This window comes from Hemicordylus capensis, chromosome 4, assembly GCF_027244095.1.
Source record: "Hemicordylus capensis ecotype Gifberg chromosome 4, rHemCap1.1.pri, whole genome shotgun sequence".
Taxonomy (NCBI): domain Eukaryota; kingdom Metazoa; phylum Chordata; class Lepidosauria; order Squamata; family Cordylidae; genus Hemicordylus; species Hemicordylus capensis.
In genome coordinates, this window is record NC_069660.1 from 8,405,850 (window position 1) to 8,431,749 (window position 25,900).

General features: G+C 47.8%; 1 protein-coding gene across 11 annotated transcripts in view; it reads right to left on the reverse strand.

The window, feature by feature from the left end:
• Positions 1–12,431: 12,431 nt before the first annotated feature.
• Positions 12,432–25,900, reverse strand: part of UCKL1 (uridine-cytidine kinase 1 like 1) — a 77,720-nt gene continuing 64,251 nt past the window's right edge. For 10 of the 11 annotated variants that reach the window (XM_053246978.1, XM_053246969.1, XM_053246970.1 and 7 more), the window contains exons 9-15: positions 24,127–24,225; positions 22,692–22,785; positions 18,728–18,790; positions 17,762–17,884; positions 16,902–17,009; positions 15,852–16,008; positions 12,432–12,824 (exon numbers count right to left, since the gene is read on the reverse strand). In XM_053246978.1, the coding sequence (XP_053102953.1) occupies positions 12,748–12,824; positions 15,852–16,008; positions 16,902–17,009; positions 17,762–17,884; positions 18,728–18,790; positions 22,692–22,785; positions 24,127–24,225 (721 nt within the window). In that variant the 3' untranslated portion in view covers positions 12,432–12,747. The remainder of the gene's footprint in view (positions 12,825–15,851; positions 16,009–16,901; positions 17,010–17,761; positions 17,885–18,727; positions 18,791–22,691; positions 22,786–24,126; positions 24,226–25,900) is intronic. The other variant, XM_053246971.1, reaches the window with a different exon arrangement.

Genomic DNA, 25,900 nt, shown 5'->3' on the forward strand with positions numbered 1-25,900 from the left:
GATGGACAAAAACTGCCCCTCCCCTGTCACATATGCCGAACAAAACAATAAGGGAGGAGAGCTGGCCTTGTGGTAGCAAGCATAAATTGTCCCTTTTGCTAAGCAGGGCCCAGCCTGGTTTGCATTTGAATGGGGGACTATATGTGTGAGCACTGTAAGATATTCCTTTCAGGGGACAGGGCCACTCTGGGAAGAGCACCTGCCCACTTGCATGCAGAAGGTTCCAAGTTCCCTCCCTGGCAGCATCTCCAAGATAGGGCTGAGAGAGACTCCTGCCTGTAACCTTGAAGAAGCCGCTGCCAGTCTGTAAAGATAATACTGAGCTAGATGGACCAAGGGTCTTTATATGGAAGATTTATTTATTTACTTACTTACTTACTTATTATCATTATTATTATTAAACAACAACAACAATTCGATTTCTATACCCAGCTTCCTATGTTCCTAATTTTTGGCACGCGCGATGTTAGTCTGGATGTCAGCCACTAATTGCTAATAATAATAATAAGACCACCGCTATTTCAAAAATGCAGCACTCCCCTCCCCCCACCCACAAGGAATGTACCTGTTCTTCTCACTTTGCAAAATCAATATAGTGGCTTGTATTCTCTGTCGGATTAGGACAACAGAAGTTATGCTCCTGCAGAGGCTCAAAAGGACTGCAGTGTAAGTGTGTGGGTGGCAGTCTTTGCCTGCAGTCCCAACAGAGGTGGAGAAGGGAGTGCATGGGTTTTGCTGCTTGCAGCCCTCCTGCATGTGAAAACCTCTGCTCAGGCTGCAGGGAAAGACCGGAACATATTTTAAAGCCCGTCTTTTTGCATCTCCTCAGGGCTACTGTCTAGCCCTGAGGAGAATGTAAGCCACTAATAAATATAAAAACAATATGATCATGCATGTTCTTCAAACTTTGCAGAATTATATTATTAGTATTAGTATTATTAATAAGCTGTCCAATATCCTCAGCCTAGCCTACCTCACAGAGTTGTTGTGAGGATAAACATAACCACATACATCACTCTGGGCTCCTTGGAGGAAGAGTGTGATATAAAACAAACAAACAAGCAAACAAATAATTTAAAATAAAAAAAAATTAAAATAAAAAAACAAGCCAACAAATGATTTTAAATAAAATAAAATAGCACCATATCTGCTCACACCACTGCCCAGGTCCCTGTCCTGAGAGGCTTACAGTCATAAATCAATACAGGGGAAATATTAAGAATAATTTATTTAGTGTGTTTAACAAAATACCACACAGCTATATGCCTGTTTGCAAAATATCTACTTGACCTTGCTAAACAAACTTTCAGATCTGAATATTTATCTGAACTGGTGCTTGAGGCCAGCAATGATGAAGTAGACAGGGGTGAACCACTAAAAGTTCACTGAAACTTAATGCATATAAAATGAAAATATTAGTGGGGGGCGGAATCTGTTGCATCCACAGATAGCCCATTTTGGATGGGGTTTCACTCCAGGTGCTCAGGTCTGGTTGTGGATGCACAAGTGGTTCTGGTGGCAGCCAGAAGGAATGCCTTTTACCAGCTCAGGCTCGTGTGTCAGCTACACCCCGGAGAAGGCACTGGTTGTACTTTGGAGCACGCTCCTTGCTGAAATAATCAATCAATCAATCAATCAATCAATCAGTCAATCTTTATTATGGTCTCAGACCAACACAAAGTAAAAGGAGCATGTAACAGTTGCTATTAAAAGCAATTACAAGCTGATAAAAGCGACAGAGTCTATGCCTATTAGCATAAAGACTGTAAGGTTACTATGAAATTACTATAAGATAGATTAAAGACTATGAATGCCTGTAAAAAGCGATAAAGTAGCAATGACATTGCTAAAACAGTAGCACGGGACTATGGAGTCACGGTAGGGCTGAAATCTGAGAGATGCTCTGCTGTCAAAAGTTACATGCTATAAGCTATACATTGCTGCAATGTTAAAATATGTAAAAGATAAACTGAGACTTTAAAAACCGTAGGGCTGAATGAATGAAGAAGTTAGTTCCTGCTGGCGGTCAGAGCCTGGCAAATTCTGCATGCTCCCGCGCAGTACTTGGGCAACATTAGATGGATTACAGTCTGAGAGAAATAGGGAGATGTCGTATTGGCCTGAGGGTCCTGACGACCTGTCAAACAGTGGGAGAATAAGGGCATTTTGTCTGGCTCCATAGAACAGGCAGTGAAGGAGGACGTGCTCAATAGTTTCAACTTGTCCCGAGTCACAGGGGCACAGACGTTCCAGCCAAAGGATCTTCCTTGAAGGACAGCCGAGGCAAGGGCATCACAGCAAGCCAGGATAAAGGCCCTTCTGTGGCTAGATACTTCTAGCTGTGTCAGGTAGCCAGCCGGTGTTGTTATGTGACTTGGACTTTCAGAGAGAAGAGAGTTTGGGGACCTATCTAGGTCGGTTTGGTGTTCTGCGTCCATGATGCACTGTTCGGGTGTGCTTGTAACTCAAGGAGAGTAGGTGGCGAGGGGCAGGGGTGGAGGGACCATTGTGCGAATGATTTCAAAGAACCCGGGCTGCCGTGCTTAGGGGGCCCAGCGCACCCCAGCCATGGCCCCTGCGTCTGTTATGGTTTAATGTGTTATGTGTTTTTATGGTATGTTTTAATCCTGTGTTGTGAGCCTCCCAGAGAACAATTTGTTATGGGGAGGTGGACAAATAAAGTTGTTTATTTATTAATTACTATTATTACTACTAGTATTACTAGTATTACTATTATTATTGTTAGCCAAGATTAGATGATTCGATTGTCAGGAGGTGAAGATTTTCATGGCGCGGAGTGCATTCTTCACATGCAGAAGGTCCTAGTTCAAGCCCTGGCATCTCTAGTTAAAAAGAGCTCAGCCCGGCTGGGAAAGACACTCTGCCTGCCAGCCTGAAGAGCCACAGGGAGTCAGAATCAACCATACCTGCTCCAAAGGCCAAGGGCCTGATGCAATGCCCGGCAGCTTCATCTTTGTCTTTAGCAGCTGCTAAGGTCGGCAGCTCAAACCTGGGTTAGGGACTCAGCTAAAAGGAGCTGGTTGAAAAGCTGGCCGCCCGACAAGGGAGAACATAAGACATAAGAACAGCCCTGCTGGATCAGGCCCAAGGAGGCCCATCTAGTCCAGCATCCTGTTTCGCACAGTGGCCCACCAGATGCCACTGGAAGCCTACAGGCAGGGGTTGAAGGCATGCCCTCTCTCCTGCTGTTCCTTCCCTGCAACTGGTACTCAGAGGCATCCTGCCTCTGAGGCTGGAGGTGGCCTATAGCCCTCTGACTAGTAGCCCTTGAGAGACCTCTCCTCCATGAAGTTATCCAAACCCCTCTTCAAGCCATCCAGGTGGTTGGCTGTCACCACATCTTGTGGCAGAGAATTCAACAAGCTGATTATGGGGATGGGGTGGGGGCGTGATCCTGGTGATAGAGAGGTCACAGCAGAGAGGGGAGTGGAGATGCAGAACATTTGCAAATGGGCAGACTGCATGCATGTGGAGATTCTGTGTGCATCTCAGAGGCATGTGAATAGCATGTAGGAGTTGTGTTAACAGGAGATGCGTGAGAGATTGCAAGGAGGAATTGACACAGAGCAGGGGCCCACACACGTTCAGCCAATTTATAGAAGTTTCCATTTGCACATCTAAACGTCCAAGGAAGCGGCTGGCGGGGTGAGGGTGTGTGATCTCTCACTTTTGCGTTTGGTTGATTGATTCAAAGCTTTCTAAGATACCTTTTGTCATCTCAAGATGACAACCATAAAACCAAATTGAAAGTGAAAGCGGTTCCTAACCGAACGAACTAAAAACACACACCCTAAACTCCAGTTCTCTTCCTATCCCTGGCAAACCTCAGTTAGCTCAGTATACAGAATCAATCAAAGAAGGAAAGGGTGGCAATCCTTTCTAAAAACCGACAGGGAAGAGCAATCTCTCACCTTGCAGGGGGGCAGCCCAGGTCTTGGGGCCACTATGGACAAGGTCCTGCTTCTTCTGCAGCCATGTTCTCAATTCCCATACAGCATCTCAGGGGTAGACAGTCTTGGTTCTTGAGCTGTTGTTGAGCTACAACTCCCATCATCCCCAGCCACAAATTGTAGTTCAACCACAGCTGCAGAACCAAGGTTTCCCACCTGGAGGATCTGAAGTAGAACCTGCTCTGAAGTCCAGAGCAGACATGGGGCTTTATCTGGAGAGAGGCAGTCTCAGAGGTCTGTGGGTCTCAGACTGTGAAGGATTTTAGGGTTGAAATCCTCACTCTGGATTGGACTTAGAAACCCCCCGGAACCCTGCAGACAACTGCTACAGTCACACCTAGAATGGGGCTTCTCAAACATGGGTCCCCAGATGTTGGACAACAACTGTCATGTGGAAGCAAGCATGACCTGTCCCCTTAGCTAAGCAGGGTTTGCCCTGGTTGCATATGAATGGGAGACTAGAAGTGTGAGCACTATAAGATATTCCCCTCAGGGGATGAAGCCGCTCCGGGAAGAGCAGAAGGTTCCAAGTTACGGCTTCTCCAAGATAGGGGTGAGAGAGATTCCTGCCTGCAACCTTGGAGAAGCTGCTGCCAGTCTGTGAAGACAATACTGAGCTAGATAGACCTATGGTCTGACTCAGTATATGTCAGATTCCTATATTCCTTTCCCCAGCCACAATGGCCATCCCATTGTGGCTGGGGATGATGGGAGTTGTAGTCCAACATCTGGGGACCCAAGTTTGTGAACTCCTGACCTAGAGGCTTCTGACCATGTTGGAGGTGTGGTCACAGACGGCCAGGTGAAACAACCCCGTATATGGACTGGCCTCTTGCTTGTTTACTTGCTTGAAAAACAAATCTCCCGCCTTTCTTTCCAGAAATTCAGTTTACCTGTGCAGGGAATCTCAGGGCCTTTCCGTACAATTGCTCTACAGCTGTAAATGCAAAGGCTAGCTGAGTGGGATCTGTAGCTTGCCCGCTTGCAGGGTCTCATGCATGTGCACCTCTTGCGCAAACATATGCTGGGTGCAAAAGACCAGTGGAGCGGGAGGGGTTGGGGGGTGAGGCTGATGAGCCTATCCTTGCTCCCCTTCCATGCACCGATGATCCCAAGGTAGGGCATTTGATGCCAGCTGGGTGTAATTGTGAAACACCATGGGAAGCAGCTGGACTGGGGAGGATGAGGATGATGAGGGTGAGGATGATGATGATGATGATGATGATGATGAGAGTAGCAGTCCAGCTGCATCTGGAAACACATGTGTTGGAAGTCCTGCTGTAGAGCTCCAAAGCAGGGTGTGATGGTGATAGTCACCAACTGCTTGTTCTCCCCAAGGCCTGCCTCAAGGGAGGGCCAGCAGAGGTGCCCCTGGGTAGTTTTGGAGCCTGGACCTAGAGGCCTTTGGAGCCGCCCCCCCCAGTCTGCTGCAAATTCAGCATCATCCCCCCACACACACACACTGACCCACGTAGTGCTTTTAACATGTGGGTCCTTGAGGAATGTCAGACTATAAAACAGGTCTATTGATGCAAATATGTATTAGCAGAAACATTTCAACACGCAACTTAAGATAGCCCCACCCCACGTATTTCTTTCCCTACTCCTCCTTCAGGGGATGGAGCCACTCTGGCAAGAGCATCTAGGTTCCAAGTTCCCTCCCTGGCAGCATCTCCAAGATAGGGCTGAGAGAGATTCCTACCTGCAACCTTGGAGAAGCCGCTGCCAGTCTGTGTAGACAATACTGAGCGAGACGGACCAATGGTCTGACTCAGTATAGGGCAGCTTCCTATGTCTCTAAAGCAGTGGTCACACTCAGCTGCCTGGCACAGCTCGGCACCCACCCCAACCGGGACCAACTAAAGAGGATTTGGGGGGCCTCAGAGGTGTGGAGGCCCTGGACTTTGGCCCAAAGTGCCTCTGAGGGCTGGGGATGCAGCCCCTGCCCCCCAGGGCCCTGTGCTTAGGGGTCCATGTTGCAGCACAGCAATTGAGACTCTCCTGGTTCTGGTGGGGGGTGGTGGTATTGATCCGTCACAGGGGTGTGGTCTGCCAGCTGTCCTCTCCTCATTGTGGGCCTCTGCAAAAGCTTGAGCAAAAGTCCGGCTTCTCCCCACCACCCTGGTCTACCTTTGGACCTCCTCCCGAGTCCCCACTCGTAACGTTAGCTACATCGGCTTCTCACCTGCCCGCAAGAGCACCAGTGTGGCACAGTGGGGAGTGTTAGACTGGGAAGGCGGGGAAACCCTGCTGCAAATCCCCCCTCAGCCATGAATGTTGGGAGCAATATGCTAAAATCATTGTAAACCGCTTAGAGAGCTTCCGCTATAGAGCGGTATATAAATGTAAGTGCTATTGCTATGAACCCCACATCACGGTCATCATCTCAACTTTACCTACGGGACAGGATTGTTATGAGAAGAAACCTACCTGCTTGTATGTTACCCTGAGCAGGATGGGTGCATGGTGGCTCAGTGGCACAGCCTCTGCCTTGTGTGAAGAAGGTCCCAGGTTCAATCCCAGGCAGCATCTCCAGGTAGGGCTGGGAAAGACCCCCGACCTGAGACCTTGGAGAAGCCGCTGCCAGTCAGAGTGGACAATCCTTAGCTAGATGGACCAAGGGTCTGGCTCAGTATAAGGCAGCTTCCAATGTGGCTGGATAATGGTCAGACAGGCATGCAGGTCTTCACCACATCAGTCCTTCCTGGCTCCAGGTCAGCATCTTTATTGTAGAGACTGAGTTAAGACAGGGGCTTCCTCAACCCTTGGGCCATTGTGGCTCTGGTTGATGGGAGTTGTAGTCCTACATCAGCCAGGGACCCAACGTTGAGAATGTGCAAGTTCAAGGGTTGTTATCTTAGAACAATCAGACTGTCAGACATCCGTTCTTCCATCTTCGATGTGGTGAACAACATAGCTGTGCTGTGTTCAACCTTCTGCAGTGCCTGGCTTTCTTTGGATGAGCTCAGCATAAGGATCTGGGGGGATTTTCCAAGACAAACGCTGCACCCTCACACAGCCTTGCCTAGATCACTTGCCATCCTGGATGCTGCTGCATCTCAAAAAGCAGGGAGCAGAGCTGGCCTTGTGGTGGCAAGCATGACTGGTCCCCTTTGCTAAACAGGATCTGCCCTGGTTTGCATTTCAATGGGAGACTGCTTGTGTGCACTGGCAGATATTCCCCTTAGGGGACAGGGGCACTCTGGGAAGAGCATCCACATGCTTGCTTGCAGAAGATCCCATGTTTCCTCCTGAGAGGGCTGAGAGAGATTCCTGCCTGCAACCTTGGAGAAGCTGCTGCCAGTCAGTGTAGACAATACTGAGCTAGATGGACCAAGGGTCTGACTCAGTAGAAGGCAGCTTCCTAAGTACACACTTGGTAAGAAGCTCTCTCTTGCTTTCTTGCTTTCTCTCTCTAGCTAAATATAGAAAAGGCAGGCTTCTTTGTCTCAGAGATCAGTATCTCTGGTTTGCTGTTATTCTCATTGTCAAGGCCCTGGGTTTTCTGGTCACTGGTTGGAGGAAGGGCAGAGCTGCAGCAGGGCGCGCGTGTCTCGCCTGGCCAGAGTGGGGGTTAGCAGGCCTCCCACACAGCTTTTCCGATGCGGTTGGGCAACCGTCACCCTCAGTCTGATGCTCATGCTCTAAATGTCAAAACATGAAAGATGGCCAGGGGGTGGGGAGGGGGATGCAGCACCACAGAGCATCACCCTTTGTGCCAGAATCGGGCCTTCTTGCTCAGGTGGCGGGGTAGCCACTTCCCAGGCAGGTGGTCCAGGTCCTGCATCCTCCAGCATCGCTTTGCAAACCTGAGAGGAAGTCACTCTGATGGTGCGTGCAGAAGGGTGTTGCCTGGGCAAAACACACTTTCAATACAGTGGGTGAAATCCTGCACACGGGAGGCCTTTGCCTGAGCCCTGCAACTTGCAGGCATCGGCTCCGTGTCTGTCGCAAAATGAGAGCGATGCAAGCACTGATGGTCGAGGTGGCAGGCTCCTGAGCTGCTTCGCTTCATCCCAGGATAACCAATCATATAAAAGCGGAGGTTTTCACACACTATCCCTGGGTACCCTGAATTTCCTCGGAAGCTTATCAGGGGTTGGAGAAGGAGAGGTGGTCTTGTGGGTAGCAAGCATGAATTCTCCCCTTTGCTAAGCAGGGACTGCCCTGGTTTGCATTTGAAAGGGAGACTACGGGGCCATTCACACGAGCTACCAGGCAGGTGGGCGGGCTTGGCAAACCTTGCCTTCCCCCCCAGATGATTATCCTTTGCTTGGTGGGAGCTCGGAGCCTGTTCCCAAACCATCTGTGCTGCTCTGTGCTGCACGGAGCAGGGTGGATCGCTTTGAAGCAAGGACTGGTTATCCTGATCTCCAAGTATCCCAGAGTGCACTGTGTGTCCCCAGGGGACGGGCACTCTAGGCCCCCGTCTGGGTGTCAGCACAAACTGCAAGTAGTCCGGTGTGTGCCCTTAACCTCGGCTAAGAGCTGGGTTTCGGCACTGGTTTCGGTGCTGCAGCACCGCCGGGATCTGCGTAGATCTTGGCGGTTCTCACGGGCAGCCAAGCCCAGGCTGAGATACTTGTGGGAACAGCCTCTACCTGTGTGAGCACTGCCCGTAGGGGATGGGGCCACTCCGGGAAGAACACCTGCCTGCTTGCATGCAGAAGGTCCCAGATTCCCTCCCTGGCAGCAGCTCCAAGGCAGGGCTGAGAGAGACTCCTGCCAGCAACCCTAGAGAAGCCGCTGCCAGTCTGTGTAGTAGACAACACTGAGACCAATGGTCTGACTCGGTAGAAGGCAGCTTCCTATGTTCCTCAATGAGAATATATGAACAGCCCTGCTGGATCAGGCCCAAGGAGGCCCATCTAGTCCAGCATCCTGTTTCACACAGTGGCCCACCAGTTGCCGTTGGAAGCTCACAGGCAGGAGCTGGGGCCACGCCCTCTCTCCTGCTGTTACTCCCCTGAAAGAAAGAAATAAAATAAATAAAGCAAGCAAGCAAGCAAGCAATTTGTAGACAAAACAAATCACCCCTGTCCTCAATTACCCAGATTTGGGTACAAAGCAAATCACCCCAGATTTGCCAGAAAGCCATCCCAAAAAGTTTGGCGATTCGGACCTTCCTTTTGTGGCCAAAGTGGGTTGGGTGGTAGTGCCCAATAAGTGGAAGCTACCACCGAAATTTAAAAGAAATTGGTCAAAGAGGTGATTTTAAAAAAATAAATCTGTATTTTGCAATGTCTTTAAGCTTTTCCCTCATAGGGAATAATGGGGATTTCAGTAGCCCCATAACTCCACTTGGGGGGTGGACAAGTGTGTGACAAACACTGAATCCACTCTCTTTTCCTACCACAGAATCTGCTCACAGAAAACATCAGAAACAACCAAACACACTGCCTCATGGGTTTGTGGGTGGTTGGCACCCTATGTGCACTAACCACCACTCACTTTGGTCCACCCTGGTGTCCCCCAAGCGGAGTTATGGGGCTGATAAAATCCCCATTATTCCCTATGGGGGAAACGCTTAAAGACATGCCAACTTCAAAAATTCTTTTAAAATAATTTCTTTGCCCATTTTTTTAAAAAAATTGGGTGGTAACTTTCAGCCACCGAGCATTACCACCCACCCCACTCTTTTGGCCCTGTGACCCTTAAAAAAAAATCTGAATCAATTTGGATTCTGAAAATTCGGGTACAAATCGAATCTGGGGTGATTCGGGGGGGGAGATTCGGACTCAGAATAAATTGGGGTGATTTGATTTGGGTATAAATTGAAATGAAAAAATCAATTTGTGCACACCCCTAGTATTCAGGGGCATCCTGCCTCTGAGGCTGGAGGTGGCCTATAGCCCTCAGATAGTAGCTATTGGTAGACCTGTCCTCCATGAAGTTATCCAAACTTCTCTTAAAGCCATCCAAGTTGTTGGCTGTCGCCACATCTTGTGGCAGAGAATTCCACAAGTTGATGATACCTTGTGTGAAAAAGTACTTCTGTTTGTTGGTCCTAGATTTCCTGGCAATCAATTTCATGGGATGACCTCTGGTTCTAGTGTGATGCGAGAAGGAGATAAATTTCTATCCACTTTCTCCACACCATGCATGATTTTACAGACCTCTGTCATGTCTCCCTGCAGTCTAAGAGAGCAGCCTAACAGAACTTCTCAACTAATTGCACTTGTGCAGAGTAGAAGTGGCAATTTTTGACACCCTCCCCTTCCCCAGAAATCCCTCTGTGCCACTTGAAAATATGTCCCCAATGGTTGCACAATCTTCAGGGACATATTTTTGGGTTGCACAGAGGGCTTCCTGGGGAAGGGAAGGGTGCCAAAAATGGCTGCTTCCCCAGTGCAGTTAGTTGGGAAATTCTGTTAGGCTGTACTCTCACTTGTACCTGTGCATCTTTGCTTTGTATGCAGCATTGGCTTGTCCCAATGAGCCAGGAGGTCGCTAAAAGAGGCACAGCTGCCCCTGGTTCCCAGCAGCCCGATTGCACCCGTTTCTCCCATCCTGCCCTGCTCCATTAATGAGAGCTGCACTGCCTGCAGGCTGGCCACTAATCAGGTTGAGCGGCAGGGGCTAAGCCCGCACAGTTTTGATTTTAGTTAGGTTTTAAATGTTCTTTGCATGTTTATTGGAAGCTGCCTTGCGAGGTCTTTGGCTTAAAGGCGGGATATTAAGCATTTTAAATAAATGACATGAATCTGAACACGCCCCGGAATCCCCTGCAAGGGGCAGAGGTTCCATGGCAGATGTGCTGTGTGTCTCTGGCAGGCAAATCAAAGTTTCCCCGGAAAGTGGCTTGCACAGCATGGAGAACACAACCAAGTTGATTTAAAAATAAAATGCTGCTTAGTGTGGGCTGTTGGCTCAAAAAACCCAACTGGGAAAACAATAGCCAGAACAGCAGTCTTTTGATTACAACCTCTGAGGGCCAATCAGACATGCAGGAAAAGACGCTTTGGGGAGGGGAGCCCAGAGCAGTTCTGGGCGAGGGGATTTCAATAGGTGAAGAGCACAGAATTAAAGGATTTAAATCAGGGGATCTCAAACTTGGGGGGGGGGGGTTCCCCTGGGTATTGTTGAACTTCCAACTCCTACAGTCCTCAGCCAGTGTCTGAGGATTAATTAATTAGTACATTTATATCCCGCTCTTCCTCGAAGGAGCCCAGAGAGCTGTGTGGATATGCTTATCCTCTGGCCCAGATTCACCCAGTGAGTTTCATGGATGAATGGGGATTTGAACTCAGGTCTCCCCGGTGCTAGTCCAGCACTCTTAACCACTACCCTTGCTCACACATGCCACGTATCACCTGCATGTGTGATATCATTATGGGAGCGAAGTCCAACATCATTGGACTTAACATTGAGTTTTGAGGAGGTAAGAACAAGACCTGCATAATGGAGGCTCTTCCCCATAGAGAGAGTCAAATGTGGGATGCACACTGACAAACCTCTCGCCAGAAATGCTTTAAAGCTGAGAATCTTGGGAAGCCATACTCCAGGTCAGAATCCCAGTTCTGTTCAAAGAAATCCACCATTCTGCAACATAAAGAGGCAGAACCAGGACAATGAACATCACTAAGATGGGTCTAGTGATGGAGCATTCGCTTTGCACACACAAGGTCCAGAGTTCAACCCCCAGCGTCTCCAAGTGGGACTTGGAAGACCCGAGTTTTGAAAAGTTTTGGAAGACCCCTTGGGTTTGAAACTCTGGGGAGCTGCTGCCAATCAGTGCAGACAATATTGAGCTAGATGGACCAGTACTTGACTCAGTAGGAGGCAGATTCATATGTCCTTTTGCATGGATTCAGCTGATGAAAACGGAGCACAATAACCAAGGCAGGAACATAGGAAGCTGCCTTCTACCGAGTCAGGCCCTTGGTCCATCTAGCTCACTGTTGTCTGCATGACCAGCAGTGGCTCTCTTAAGGCTGCAGGCAGGAGTCTCTCCCAGCCCTACGTGGAGATGCTGCCAGGGAGGGAACCTGGGCCCTTCTGCATGCAACGCAACAGGGATGTGCATGAGCCGGTCCAGCGCCTCGTCTGGGATGTGCCGAATCGGCTCAGGCGCCAGCATTTGAACCAGCTCGATAGGGCAGGGAGCAGCGCCGCAGCCCTGCAGAGCTTTATGGAGACTGCGCGCCACTGGTGTAAAAGCGGTGGGGCGGGGATGAGCAGGTAAGGAGCTCCTTACCTGCTTTTTAAGGGAAGCGCTCCCTGCTCTGCCAGCAGGCGCACAAACAGCTCATGCATATCCCTGTAAAGCAGATTCTCTACCAGTGAGCTCTGGCCCCATCCCAGGCAGGTTGCATAAGAGCAGGGGTCCCCCCCCGGGGTCCCTAGTTGTTGTCAGACTACATCTCCCATCATTCCCAGCTGCAACGATAGGAGTTGTGGACCAAAACCGAGAACCCCTGCACACGTGGGTTAGGCATAATTGACACCAAACAGCATGCATTCGAAACTTGGCTGAAACTTTATTTTTTAATAAAATAAGTTATATTAAATCTTTAAATTAAAATAAAATTTGCTCTAGACTCAGAAACACTCATGAACACATAAAAAGACAGCGTGGATCTGCTTTCTCTCTCTCCACCTTTCTTAAAAAAACACGTCTTCAGCCTCCAATGCAAGGTGAGCAAGGAAAAACAAACTATGCTGTCGGGATTGTCTCTTTGCAAATGTCTGGGGACCTGGCGGGGGAGGCAGATAAGGTGCGGGTGCAGAAGGCGTCCTTCCCTTCACAGTGGTTCCTTGAAAAAAGAGGGGCTGGCTAAGAGTCCAGGATGTCTTCCTCATCGCTCCAGTCGGGAGGGGCGTCTGTGCCAAAGTAGCGGTCCCCAAAATTCCCTAGGAGGTTAAGCAGGTGTTAGGGACATACAAGGTAGACCCGGGCAGCAGCGGCCCCTACAAACAAGCTGAAGGGGTAGAAATGGAGCCCCATTTGCTTGGCTCCTGGCAGCTGCCCTCTCACTGCCTTCTGGCTGTAACTGAGCCATGAGAGTAATTGAGCCGTGCGGCTATAATAATTGAGCTGTCTGTTAAGGGAGGAAAATCCTCAACCTTGGTCATTTGCCCAGCTGAGGATTTTCCTCCACTGCCAGATGAATGACCAGACCTCCTGGCTCAATTACAGCTAAGAAGAGGCCAGAAGGCAGCGAGAAAGCAATTGCCAGTACCCAAGCAACCGGGGCTCATTTTCCACTCCTCTAGCTTATTAGGACCACTACCGGATCCAGGTGAACTGGGCAATAGATTCAGCTTCAACTATACTTTTCTTCAACACATCCCAAGTCTTCCTGTCCAGGAAAGTGTCTTTCATTTCTACATAATAATAAACGTCAAGGTTTTAGACAGGTAATCAAATCAAAATCAACCAATGACATCATACAAAACAATAAGCATATATAATTATTTATAGTTGGTTAATTTTATTATTCGTACAAAACTGTATTTTTTAAACTCTAGAAAAACGTAACAGCAGCAGCACTTTTGTTCGACTGTACTACTTTGGGCTGCAGGGAGGTACTGGTGTTTTCAAATACTACCCCATGAAAAAACTTCCTGCATTTAGAAACATAGCCTATCAGGGAGAAAGCTAGGATAGGTGTGCAAAACCACTCCAATCCGGTATGATCTGCTCTGGTTGCCTTTTCACTTCTGGGCTCAATTCAAGGGGCTTTAAAGGTGTAAATAGCTTAGGACCTCAAGGACTGCTAACCACCTCCACATCTCACCCCCACCCCGGGCAGCAACTGAGGTTTGCTGGGTATCAGTTAGGAGCATGGTCTTTTTAGTGGTGGCGCCAACCTTCTAGAATGTCCTCCTTAGGGAAGCCTCCCAGCCTCCAAAATTCTGCCCCTTTCGGTGCCATCTTACAACCTGGCTTTCTAAGGTCTTTGGCATTCTGACATTTCTGGAGTAGACTTTCAGTTTCTATTTATTATTTATTCATTTATTTAACATATTTATATACTGCCCACTGCAAGAGTCTCAAGCTGGTTTACATACACAAAAGAGTAAACTTTTAAAACATATATAAAATGTAAAGTTAAATCAATACAATTCAACTAAAACTCTAAAACAACTGTTGATCCTGTATAGTTTGAATTGTGCTTAAGTTTACATTTTTGATGTTTTAGTGTTTAATGGGCCACTGAAACTGGAGCAGGAGGAGGGCTGCCCCCATTTCCATGATGGTATTCCGCTCCAGCCCAGACTGCTCAAGGCAGGGCTACCCACCTTTTGTACCCAGCATTGGAACAAGGGCAAGGGGAGAACAGTGCTCTCCTACTTTGAACACCTGGTTGTGAGAACCTGTGCACTCCTCCTATCTGGGCTGCCAGCACGCACTACGGCCTCATCTACATGGTTACCATCAAGAGTTGAGCCTAGAGTGGCCACTGTCGATGCACATGCTAGCTTTCAAAGCACACTCCATGCTCCTGAAGCCAGAGTAGCATTGGCAAAGTTGCGCCCGCCTCTTGCTCCTTCATGGCCAATGGGAGGGCAGACATTGACATAGTGAAACTGTTCCAGTCTGCTGGAGGGGAAGGGGACTCTGGAGGATTTGCCATGGAGTGACAAGACATGAAGCTGCCCGCTGGACTGGCAGAGCCCAGCAAAGATGATGATCATGTGTAGCACCCTGGGTCACATCTCGCCTGGGCTCCTACCCACCTCAAAATGGTTGCAAGAATGGCCCTATGTATTGTTGTAAGTTGCCATGGCTTAAATTTAAGAAAAGTGGGGCAGAATATTTTAAAATCAAGAAATAAAACAAACCACGTTGAGAAATGATTGGCTTCCCCCCATTAATACTAATGAGGTTATTTCTTGATGTGGGTTTATTTTATTTTATCAAACATTTATCAAACTTTTGTCTCTGGCAGTTAGGGCGGTTAACATAAAACAATTAAAACACATGCAACAATTTAAAATCAACAATTGTAAACCACCCTGAGCCATTTTGGAAGGGCGGTATATAAATAAAATAAATAAATAAATAAATAAATAAATCAACCATGAAATTAAAACAGACAATTTTAACATTAAACATTAAATTAAGATTAATTAAAACATTAATTAAGTTATTATTAAGTTAAGTTATATTAAGTTAGTTAATTAATTAATTAAAACATTAAATTAACATTAATTTAACATTAAAACAGACAGTTAAAACATGAGAAATTATTGGTTTCCCCCCATTAATACTAATGAGGTTATTTCTCAATGTGGGTTTATTTTATTTTATTTATCAAACATTTATCAAACTTTCATCTCTGGACAGTTAACATAAAACAATTAAAACACATTCAACAATTTAAAATCAACCATAAAATTAAAACAGACAGTTTTAAAAAGCTGGGAAAACTTGGGTGAAAAGATGGGTTTTCAGGTGTTTTTTGAAAATTCCCAGAGATGGGGAGGATCGTATTTCAGCAAGGAGCGCATTCCACAATCTTGGGGCAGCGACCAAGAAGGCCCGTCTCTGTGTAGCCACCAAATGAGTTGGCGGTAACTGGAGACGGACCACCTCAGAAGACCTCAATGGGCGGTGGGGCTCATAATGAAGAAGACGCTCTCTTAAATACCCAGGGCCCAAGCTGTTTGGGGCTTTATAAGTTACAACTAGCACTTTGTATTTTGCCCAGAAACCTATTGGCAGCCAGTGAAGCTCCATCAGCAGAGGAGTAATGTGGTCAATCTGAGATGACCCAGAGACCAACTAATTTTAAAAGTCATTGCATCAACAGGAGGCACCGGAGGTCTGGCATGCCCAAGTTTCCTCAGGACCTGCTGCCCAAAGGCCACCCATGCCTTCCACTGCCCTGCCCCGGTCCTGCTGGGCAAGGTTTTCTGAACCCAGTCACTCACCGATGCCTGGGATGATGCGAAAAAGATCATTCACTTTCTTGTCCACGGCTGTCGTGATGATCTTCACTTGAGGGAAGGCATAAGCCACAGAGTGGACACCCATCTCGGCCATCAGCAAGGACAGAAGGAAGATCTTGTCTTCCGGGACATCGTGATCCTTAAGAGAGATAAGGGGACTTGAGCACCACTCTCAGTCATGGGTGGACGTGCAATGGGACGGTCAGAGGCAACAGTAACCCTTGGAATTTATCTAGCACTTTGGGGGAGCCCAAACACACGTCAGTACAAGCTCCCAGTCATTCATGCAACAATCCTGCAAAGGAGGCAAATGCCATTCTCCTCATGTTGCAGGGTGAGGGTCTGCCTTGGAGAGAAGATGGCTTGCCAGGGCTTACCTACTGAACTCATGGCAGAAGGTGCCATTTCAGCCAAGCACTTGCTAGTTCCCAAATCATTTTCGTAGCTGCCCCACAAGACTGGAGAAAAGTGAGAATCCAAAAGCAAGTCCTAGTCTGATGCACTGGACAAAAGTTGGTGGCTGGCATTCTGCGCAATATTCTGTATGCTTTTTAGTGGAATGTGTGTGCAATTGTGCAAGATGAAAGAATCGCACAAGCATGTGGCTGTCAGCCACTGGAAACAATAGCTGTCGATGCACAACTGCATGCACTTTCCATTAAAAGCCAGATGGAACTCTGCACAGTATGCCAGCCCCTAATCACAACACACTTCCATGGAGGTGGCTCATACGTAAAACCACAGGATGTCAAGTCATCAAGCAATGTATTTCCTAACTGGCTGGAAGGTGCCTGACGGTCAGAATAAGGAGGGGCCCTACCTCAGTGGTAGAGCATCTGCTTTGCGTACAGAAGGCCCCAGGTTTGGTCCCTGGCATCTCAGGTAGGACTGGGAAAGACACCTGTCTGAAACCCTGGAGAGCTGCTGCCAGTCAGAGTAGACAATACTAAGCTAGATGGACCAAAGGTCTGACTCAGCAGAAGGCAGCTTCATATAGTGTCTCCTCTTGTCACTCTTCCCACACCCCCTTACCAGCAACACCCTCACTGCCATCATGGCTGCTGCTCCTGTGGAGACTGTACAGTCCATCAAGATCACGTGATCTTCACTGATGTCCTTTGGGAGCCTCAAATAGTGCAGCTGAATGGAGAGAGAAGGAAGAAGAAGAGAGCTTTCAGAATGGCTAGCACCTTGCATGGCTGATGTGCTCATTCCTAGCACAGAGTTACCCTATAGAACCAAGAGCGGGTGAGATGATCAACAGCATGACTGTTGGAGAATGGACTAGACAAAATTCATGGGATGGTGGGGTGTTCTATCCACCAGGCCACCCTGGATCCAGTTGGGTATGATGGTGGGCTTGGCTGCCCGCATCAAGTGATGCTACTGAAATGTGTTTGTCATCACTGTCGTTATCCTCATCAGCCATTCCCACATCTTCTGGCAGTGTGCACTGCGCCAGTCTAGGGATCAGGCCTGGATGGGAGCTGTTAGGTAACACTACCTCGTTAGGGAACACTAGTTTAGATATTGCACACTGCCCTGCCAATGGAAAAGGGAGTACGCACACATTCAAATGCAAACCCTGTTGCTGCTGCTAGCAAACACAGATAGCCTCTGTGTCTCTTAAGGACTGTGCCTGCACTGTGGGCAATTCTCCAATTGGGAATGATGGAAGAAGCAACCTACAGTGCAATCACAATCCTTAGGAGCCCCAGAGGCTCTGTACATTTGCTAGCAGCAGCGACAGGGTTGGCTCTTGAACAGAACCCGCACATGCACCTAGCACCTCCATCAGCAGAGTGCTGTGCAGTATCTAAACCACTGTTGCAGAGTCAGGGAAGGCCCAAGGTTTCCAAGCCCTCACACTTCCCAAAGTCGGTTCACTTTACCTCTGGCTCGCCCGTGTAGCGGTTTGTCTGGATGAGGATGGTGCCAATTCGGACATCCTTGCAGACAGCCCGCAGTGCTGGCTCCATAGTCTCTCCGGCCCTCAAAATGGACACACCTGTAATCTGGAAGGCAGAGCACAAGATGGACCTCTACACCCAACTCCTCCAACCTCTCTGACTCCCACTGCTTCAGTCTTGAACCTTAGTTCAGAACTTGTAAGCAGACACTTGCTGGGGCTGAGTAAGGATTGCCCTCCAGGGGTCTTTCCATGCAGCAATGAAGTGCAAGGTATTCAAAGCTTTCGTGCAAAATTCCAAGCACTATCTGACTCCCCGTACACACCCTGTTGCAAGCGAATTCCTAGTGCAATTTTTGCAGTACCACCTGCTGGCCAGCTCTTGCATCCCAAGAAGAACCCACCCTTTTCATTACCACTTTTATGGTGACTGGGGCAGATTTTCAGAATGTTTTACTAAGAGGAAGGGTTCCAGTGCCCAACCTACAGGCCATTTTGTTGTTGTCTGTTACAACAATAATTTGGTTTCTTGGGCAGTCTTTGCAAGCTTCTGCTCTCTGTGTTCGGTTTTAAAAATGCCCTGAACAGGCAGCAGGTCCAAGGTGACCATGGGTCTGCAAAAACAGGCAGAAATGTCACTGACTGGGCAGGGTACCGCGCTGCTAAGACAGCTGTGCATGCGATCTGCAACAATGATGCCGATCTGCATAACATGTATAGGGTTGTCTGTATTTATAAGCGGCTGACATGAAGCACCATTTCAGATAGTAACCTATATAAAATGTGCAAAGATGATACTGATCAGCTTTGCAAAACTTGCACTTTGTTCAAAATACATGTTGCCCTGTGCAGATAGGTGAAAATATTTACAAAGACAGGAAGAAATGGGTTGTGCACATCCTTAGTTTTCTACGAAATCTGACTCAGCAATCCTCTTGGCTGCACATACTTGCTTCCCACTGTATGTTCGACCTTCATAGTCCTGGCCTTGAGGGGTCTGAACATTGAGGCTCTGGAAAGGAAGCAGCAGAAAAACAGGCACACGTGAAATAACATGGCACCTGGGCAGAGAGACTGACAAAGAGAGGGGATGCCCAAAAGTTGGGAGGTCTCCAGCACAGTCTCTGAGCTGAGCCTTAGGTAGCTGCCACACTGGAGCTGGAACTTATGTCAAAGCCAGGAAGATGCTGACAAAGGACTTTGTCCTAAAAGGCTTCCTTTGCCCCCACAAGAGGTCCCTTGATTCTGTCTTTTTTGTAGCTGCTTGACACCACACCCACATCTCCTTCTCTCCTTCATCCCTCAAATGATCCTAGCCAATCAGGGATCACATACTAGATGCGATCATTCATTCATTCATTCGATTTATATACCGCCCTTCAAAAAATGGCTCAGGGTGGTTTACATCAAAGTAAAAACAATTAAAATCAATACTATAAAAACAGCATAAAACTAATTAACAGTTAAAACTAGGGGTGTGCAATTCGGGTTTTCGGTTCGGAACCCGAACCGAATCACCCCCATTCTGTTCTGTGCCCGAATTTGGGCTACCCGAATCACCCCGATTCGGTTCGGATTAAATCCAAATCCGAATCGATTCAGGTATGAAAAATGGGTCCCAGGGGCAAAATAGTGGGGTGGGGTGGTAGTGCCCAATGGTTGGAGGCTACCACCCAAATTTTAGGGGGATTGGGCAAAGGGCTGATTTTTGGGGAATTTTTGAAGTTTTCATGTCTTTGGAGCAGATCGGGGGCATAGTGTGGGATCTGGGCAAAAAGAGTGTGGTGGGGTGGTAGTGCCTAATGGGTGGAGGCTACCACCCCAATTTCAGAGTGATTGGGCAGAGGGCTGATTTTGGGGGAATTGTTGAAGTTTACGCATCTTTAAGGTTTTTCCCCATAGAGAAGCATTGAGGTGTCAGCAAATGTATATCTTCACGTGGGGGCAAAGGGGTGGCCTAGAGCAGTGTGGGGTTGGTGGTAGTGCCAGGTAGGGTCAAGGAAGCTACCTGAATTTTTTCAAAGGATTTGGGCAGAGGGCTGATTTTGGGGGAATTGTTAAAAGTTTACGCGTCTTTAAGGTTTTCCCTCATAGGGTATGCATGGAGCTTTCAGCAGCCCCATAAGTGCATTTGGGGGGTGCTGGGGTGGCCCAGAGCGAGTGGTAGTGTATTGCACATAGGGTGCCAACCACCCCCATGGTTTTCTAACCCATGGGGTACAGGGTTCTGTTGTTTCAGAGGTATTCTGAGTGTGGATTCTATGATAGCAAATTAGAGTGGATTCATGGTGTTTCATTGAAAATCTCATTAGCTATCATAGAATCCACACCTCACTATTTTGCCCCTGGGATCCAGAATTCGAGCTGACATCACATCAGACCTTTTTGCATTCAAATCAATGGTGGCAAAAAGGCGGGAAATTCAAAGAGACGTCAGCCCGAATCACCCGAATTTTTAGGGCCTGAATCAGGGGTGTTTCGTCTCGGGCCCGAAAAATATCGGGGGACATCGGGGGTGATTCGGTTCGGACCCGAATCACCCGAAATTGCTCGTTTCGGGCACAGATCGATCTGTGTCCGAAATTTTTTGCACATCCCTAGTTAAAACATTTAAACAGTTAGAAACCCTGGAGAACCAGGCTGAACACTTACAGCAGTTAAAAAAAATTTACAACAAATTAAAAAACCTGGAAGGCCAGGCCAAACAGACAGACATTTATTTATTTCATTTATATACCACCCATCTCAGTACGGCTCAGGGCAGTTAACACAGAGATGATGGTCTATAACCAGGCAGATATGGCTACTGGCCGACATCACAAAGGGCAAATGAAGCCCAATTAGTCTGAGAGCAATGCCTCATATACACACCATCCTAGCCGATTCAAGATCAAAAAACAAACACTTTTGAGGCCATTTCCTTTTAAAAATGGTCAAAGTGGGAGATATTAAAATTGAGATTTTTGACCCCTGCCCCCACCCTGCTTACTTGGCTCAGTCCTAATATGGACTGATACTTTCTTTAAAAATATCAGAAGCAGAAAACCTGTCAGAGAGATGGTTGGACCCTTAGATGATAAGGGCGTGAAAGGGCTTATTAAGGAGGAAGATTGAAAAAGAAGCTGAATGAGTGCTTTGCATCTGTCTTCACAGCGGAGGATACTGACCATATACCTGCTCTGGAACAGAGCTTCTCAGGGCCAATTTAGGTGATGAGAGAGAATGTTCTAAACTGTCTTGAAAAACTAAAAATTAACAAATTGTCAGGACCAGATGGCATCCACCGTGAAATTGCTGATCTCCTAGCAAAAATATGTAATTTGTCCCTACAATCAGGCACTGTACCAGAGGACTGGAAAGTAGCTAATGTGACTCCATTTTCCAAAAAGGGATCCAGTGGGCTGGTGGGATCTGGGAAACTATAGGGCAGTTAGCTTAACTTCTGGGCTGGGTAAATGGATGGAAAGCATACTTAAGGATAAAATTGTTAAACATGTATGAGAGCAGGCCCTGCTGAAGGAGAACCAGCATGGCTTCTGCAAGGACAAGTCTTGCCTCACTAATCTCTTGGAGTTCTTTGAGAGTGTCAACAGGCATGTGGATAAAGGTGACTGGGTTGACACAGTACAGTTGGACTTTCAAAAAGCTTTTGCCAAAAGTTCCCCACCAAAGGCTCTTCAGTAAACCTAGCAATCATGGGATAAGGGGACAGGTTCATATGTGGATCGGTAACTGGTTGAAGGACAGGAAACAGAGAGTGGGGATAAATGGACAGTTTTCACAATGGAAGAAATTAAGAAGTACAGTCCCCCAGGGATCTGTATTGGGACCAGTGCTCTTTAACTTGTTCATAAATGACCTAGAAGTTGGGGTAAGCAGCGAAGTGGCCAAATTTGCAGATGACACTGAACTATTTAGAGTAGTGAAATCCAAAACAGATTGTGAGGAGCTCCAAAGGATTTCTCCAAATTGAGGGAGTGGGCGACAAAATGGAAAATGCGGTTCAATATAAGCAAGTGTAAAGTGATGCATATTGGGGCAAATAACCCCAGCTTCAAATATACGCTGATGGGATCTGAGCTGTCGGTGACTGACCAGGAGAGAGATCTTGGGGTCGTGGTGGACAGCTCATTGAAAGTGTTGTCTCAGTGTGCGGCAGCTGTGAAAACGACAAATTCATGCTAGGGATTCATTAGGAAGGGGATTTAAAATAAAACAGCTAATATTATAATGTCTTTATACAAATATATGGTGCAGCCCCATTTGGAGTATTGAATAAAGTTCTGGTCACCGTATCTTCAGAAGAACATTGAAGAACTGGAAAAGGTACAAAGAGGACAACCAAGATGATCAAGGGCTTGGAGCGCCTTCCTTTTGAGGCAAGGCTACAGCATCTGTGGCTTTTGAGTTTGGAAAAGAGACAACTATGGGAAGACATAATAGAGGTGTTTAAAATTATGCATGGAGTAGAGAGAGTGGAAAGAGAAATTTTTCTGCCTCTCTCACAACACTAGAACTAGGGGTCATCCCATGAAACTGAAGGTTGGGAAATTTAGGACTGACAAAAGGAAGTACTTTTTCACACAGCACATAATTAGTCTATTGAATTTTCGGCCACGGGATGTGGTGATGGCCACTAGCTTGGACAGCTTTAAGAGGGGCTTAGACAAATTCATGAAGGACAGGTCTATCAGTGGCTACTAGTCTGGTGGCTGTAGGTCACCTCCAGCCTCAGATGCCTCTAAATACCAGTTGCAAGGGAGCAACTGTGGGAGAGAGGGCATTTCCTCAGTTCTTGCCTGTGGGCTTCTCGGTGGCATCTGGTGGGCCACTGTGTGAAACAGGATGCTGGATGAGAAAGGCCTTGGGCCTGATCCAACAGGGCTGTTCTTATGTTCTTATGAACAACCTACCTGGAAAGGCAGAAAAGACAGTGCATGTTCAATCAGCAGGCGCATCAGCCGCTTGGAGTAGAAAATAAACTCATCCCGACTGGTCTCCTTGTCCCTAAAAGGGGAAATAGAAGGGGGATGGCATAAGCTTGCTGGAAGAGCATCTTCTGATGTGTGGCTGACAGAGGAGAGGGTGCTGTGGCTATCACAGAACCAGAGGCCTGGGCATGCAACCCTGGATGCTTGAGCTTACAGCACAAGAGCCAAAGAACTTGACACTGACTATGAAGCACGGCATGAGCTAGACAAGCAGCTGGTGGACTGGCATGTTTTATTCAAAATTTTATGTACTGCTTTTCTAAACTAACTGAGGCAGTGTTGTTAGTACCTTACAGCCAGGGTTCCTGCACAGGACACTTGATCCTGAGTAGGGCTTTACCGTAACCAAACAATAAACTCCTTTGTGGATGTACCATTTCAAAATTCAGACGGCAGATGAGGGAATAACACAATTGTATGTTTCCCTGAGTAAATAAAACTCCCTCCCTGTATGAAGAAAACCATCACATCAGGGAGAACTATTTAGCCTTGCCCTCACCCTGATATGCTAGATTTCTACATGCAAAGAACTTTTTATAAATAATATGAAGTAGGGCGTGGGGGAACATTCAAAATGTGTTTCCCCCCAGGGCACACTAGTGACTGAATCCATTCAGGCTGAGACTCCACTGAGAGATACCCCCAAAACTTTATTTTCACATTTAGATCCTGCTCTTGTTCTGCAGAGCCCAGAGCAGTGTACATGGTTATGTTTATCTTCACAACAACACTCCTAGGTAGGTAGGCTGAGAGACAAGTGACTGGCCTCAGTCATGCTTACAACAGTTTTGCAAGGTAGTTCAACATTGTTTTATAATAATTTAAATAATAAATATATAAGTTACTAAACATATTATTTATTATTAAGGGAATTTTCACACTGATTTCCACCTCAGAGAGTACCCAAAGGTCTTCAGTAAGAATAAAAATGCCATTTAACAATATAGACAGTTGGTAAACGGCCTCTCAGGTGAGCAAGGTGTCAGTGGTTCAACAGGGTCAGCGGATCCAGACCAAGACATCCCATCAGCCTCTCCTGTTGGCTCCTGGTTCATCTCCCTTGCCTCATCAAGGCAGCAACAGAGGGACAGGAGAGACATGGCAAACATATTATCCCCATATTGCAGATGCATGGGAGGTGGAGGCCAAGAGGGAGGGAGGGAGACAGTGGCATGACTAAGGCCCCCCTAGTGAGTCTGTGGCAGAGGCAAGATTTAGACCAGGGATCTTTTTGCTCATGGTCGCATTCTTAAGTACAGTACATCAGCAATCTTTAAAAACCTTAAAAAAAAAAAGCCAGATGCAAGTAGGGGCAGGGAAAGAAGATCTATGAGCAGTCGGAGGCAGCAAAACTCACCTGATGATGGTGTGCATGCCCCTGACCTGCGGGGTGTTCTTCAGCACACTGAGGGTCTTGGGGAGCGGGTGGCACTGGTGAGCAGAGGCCAGTGCTGCCCTGAGAACCAACAGAAGAACCAGGCCAGTGTCAGTGCTTATTGGGGCATTTCCCTCCATGGCCAACACACAGAAGCCCCCTGTTTTTCCTCACCTAAACAAACCACACAGGCCTTTTGCCATGCCCCAAACATTCCCCCGGCAGACCCAATGGGGAAGGGGCTCCACCCCCTCCTCCAGCCAGGCACAGGCTGTTAGGATTACTCACAAGAAGCCCGGGCTTATGGCTGTCACAGCTAGAGGCAGGATGTTGGGTGGGGCAGGGCTGTGGCTCACACAAGTTTCCATTTCCACCCCAGCATGGTGGCTTCTTGCAAAGAAACGAAGCTCCAAGAGACGGCAATCTGGGACAGAGAAGCAGGCGGGGGGAGGATGGGACCGAAACCTCCCCACCCCTCCTGTTTTTTCACTCCTCACTCTGTTGGCCCACTGCCCTTTCCCCCACATGCTTCTAGGGCATGTTGACCCTTGCACACAGGTGCCTAGGACCCCACAGAGGGCTGGAATCAGGTTGGGGGGACAGCTAGCAGGGCAAGGGTTATGCAGGCCTCTTGCTCAACTGGCTGATCCAGAAGCTGCTACTGGAGCTTCGCTGCATGCATGTGTGGATCATGTATGGTTTGCCCCCAAGCGGACAGATTTTGCCCACATTCGGGCTATGACGGATTACTATTTCGACTCAGAAAGGAATTTCCTCCTTCGTGCCAGACTGCAAGTGAGAGCTGCTAGTGGGAAAACTCCTCCTATGAGCTGTGGATCCCAGTTCCTTGCTTCTGACTTAACTTCTGAAGTAGGGACTCATGCATCTCACCATAGAGGAGATGGGGGGGTGCTCAGTGACTTCAACCTGCCCCACTTCTTTTGAACATCTAGATCAGTCCCCAATGCAGGGGCATTTAGGAGGGGGCTGTCAACAGCAGGGTTTCTCAACCTCTGACAGCCATGGAAGGCATTCCTGCCCCCCTGAAATGTGAGCTACATTTCACTCTCAAATCCCAACATATTTATTTCTTACTTTTACTGCATCTGAACAAGTCACTGTTCTGGAGTGGAGAGCTGGTCTTGAGGTGGCAAGCATGACTTGTCCCCTTGGCTAAGCAGAGTCTGCCCTGGTTGCATATGAATGGGAGACTTGATGTGTGAGCACTGCAAGATATTCCCCTCGGAACAGAGCTGCTCTGGGAAGAGCAGAAGGTTCCAAGTTCCCTCCCTGGCATCTTCTCCAAGACAGAGCTGAGAGAGATTCCTGCCTGCAACCTTGGAGAAGCCGCTGCCAGTCTGTGAAGACAATACTGAGCTAGATAGACCAATGGTCTGACTCAGTACATGGCAGCTTCCTATGTTCCTATGACATGCCTTCTGAGTGGGAGGAGGAAAGCTCAGAGGCCGGACTCACAGAAGCAGGTTAGACGCAGCCTCCTCTGGAGGACAGATCACCCTGCTACCTCTCTGGAGGAGGAGTGATTATGTGATCCCATCACACCCAATGTGGAAGCATGAAAAAGGGCCCATCCTGACCGGAGGGAGGCTGGAGCAGCCCAGAAAATCATACAGGGCTGTAGCAGGCAGGCAGGCAGGCAGGCAGAAGCCTGTTTAATTATTTTCTCAGTTTCAGAATTGCTGATTGAGGGACCTATACCAAAGGTTTAACATTTTAAAAAGAACCAGCCTAGGTT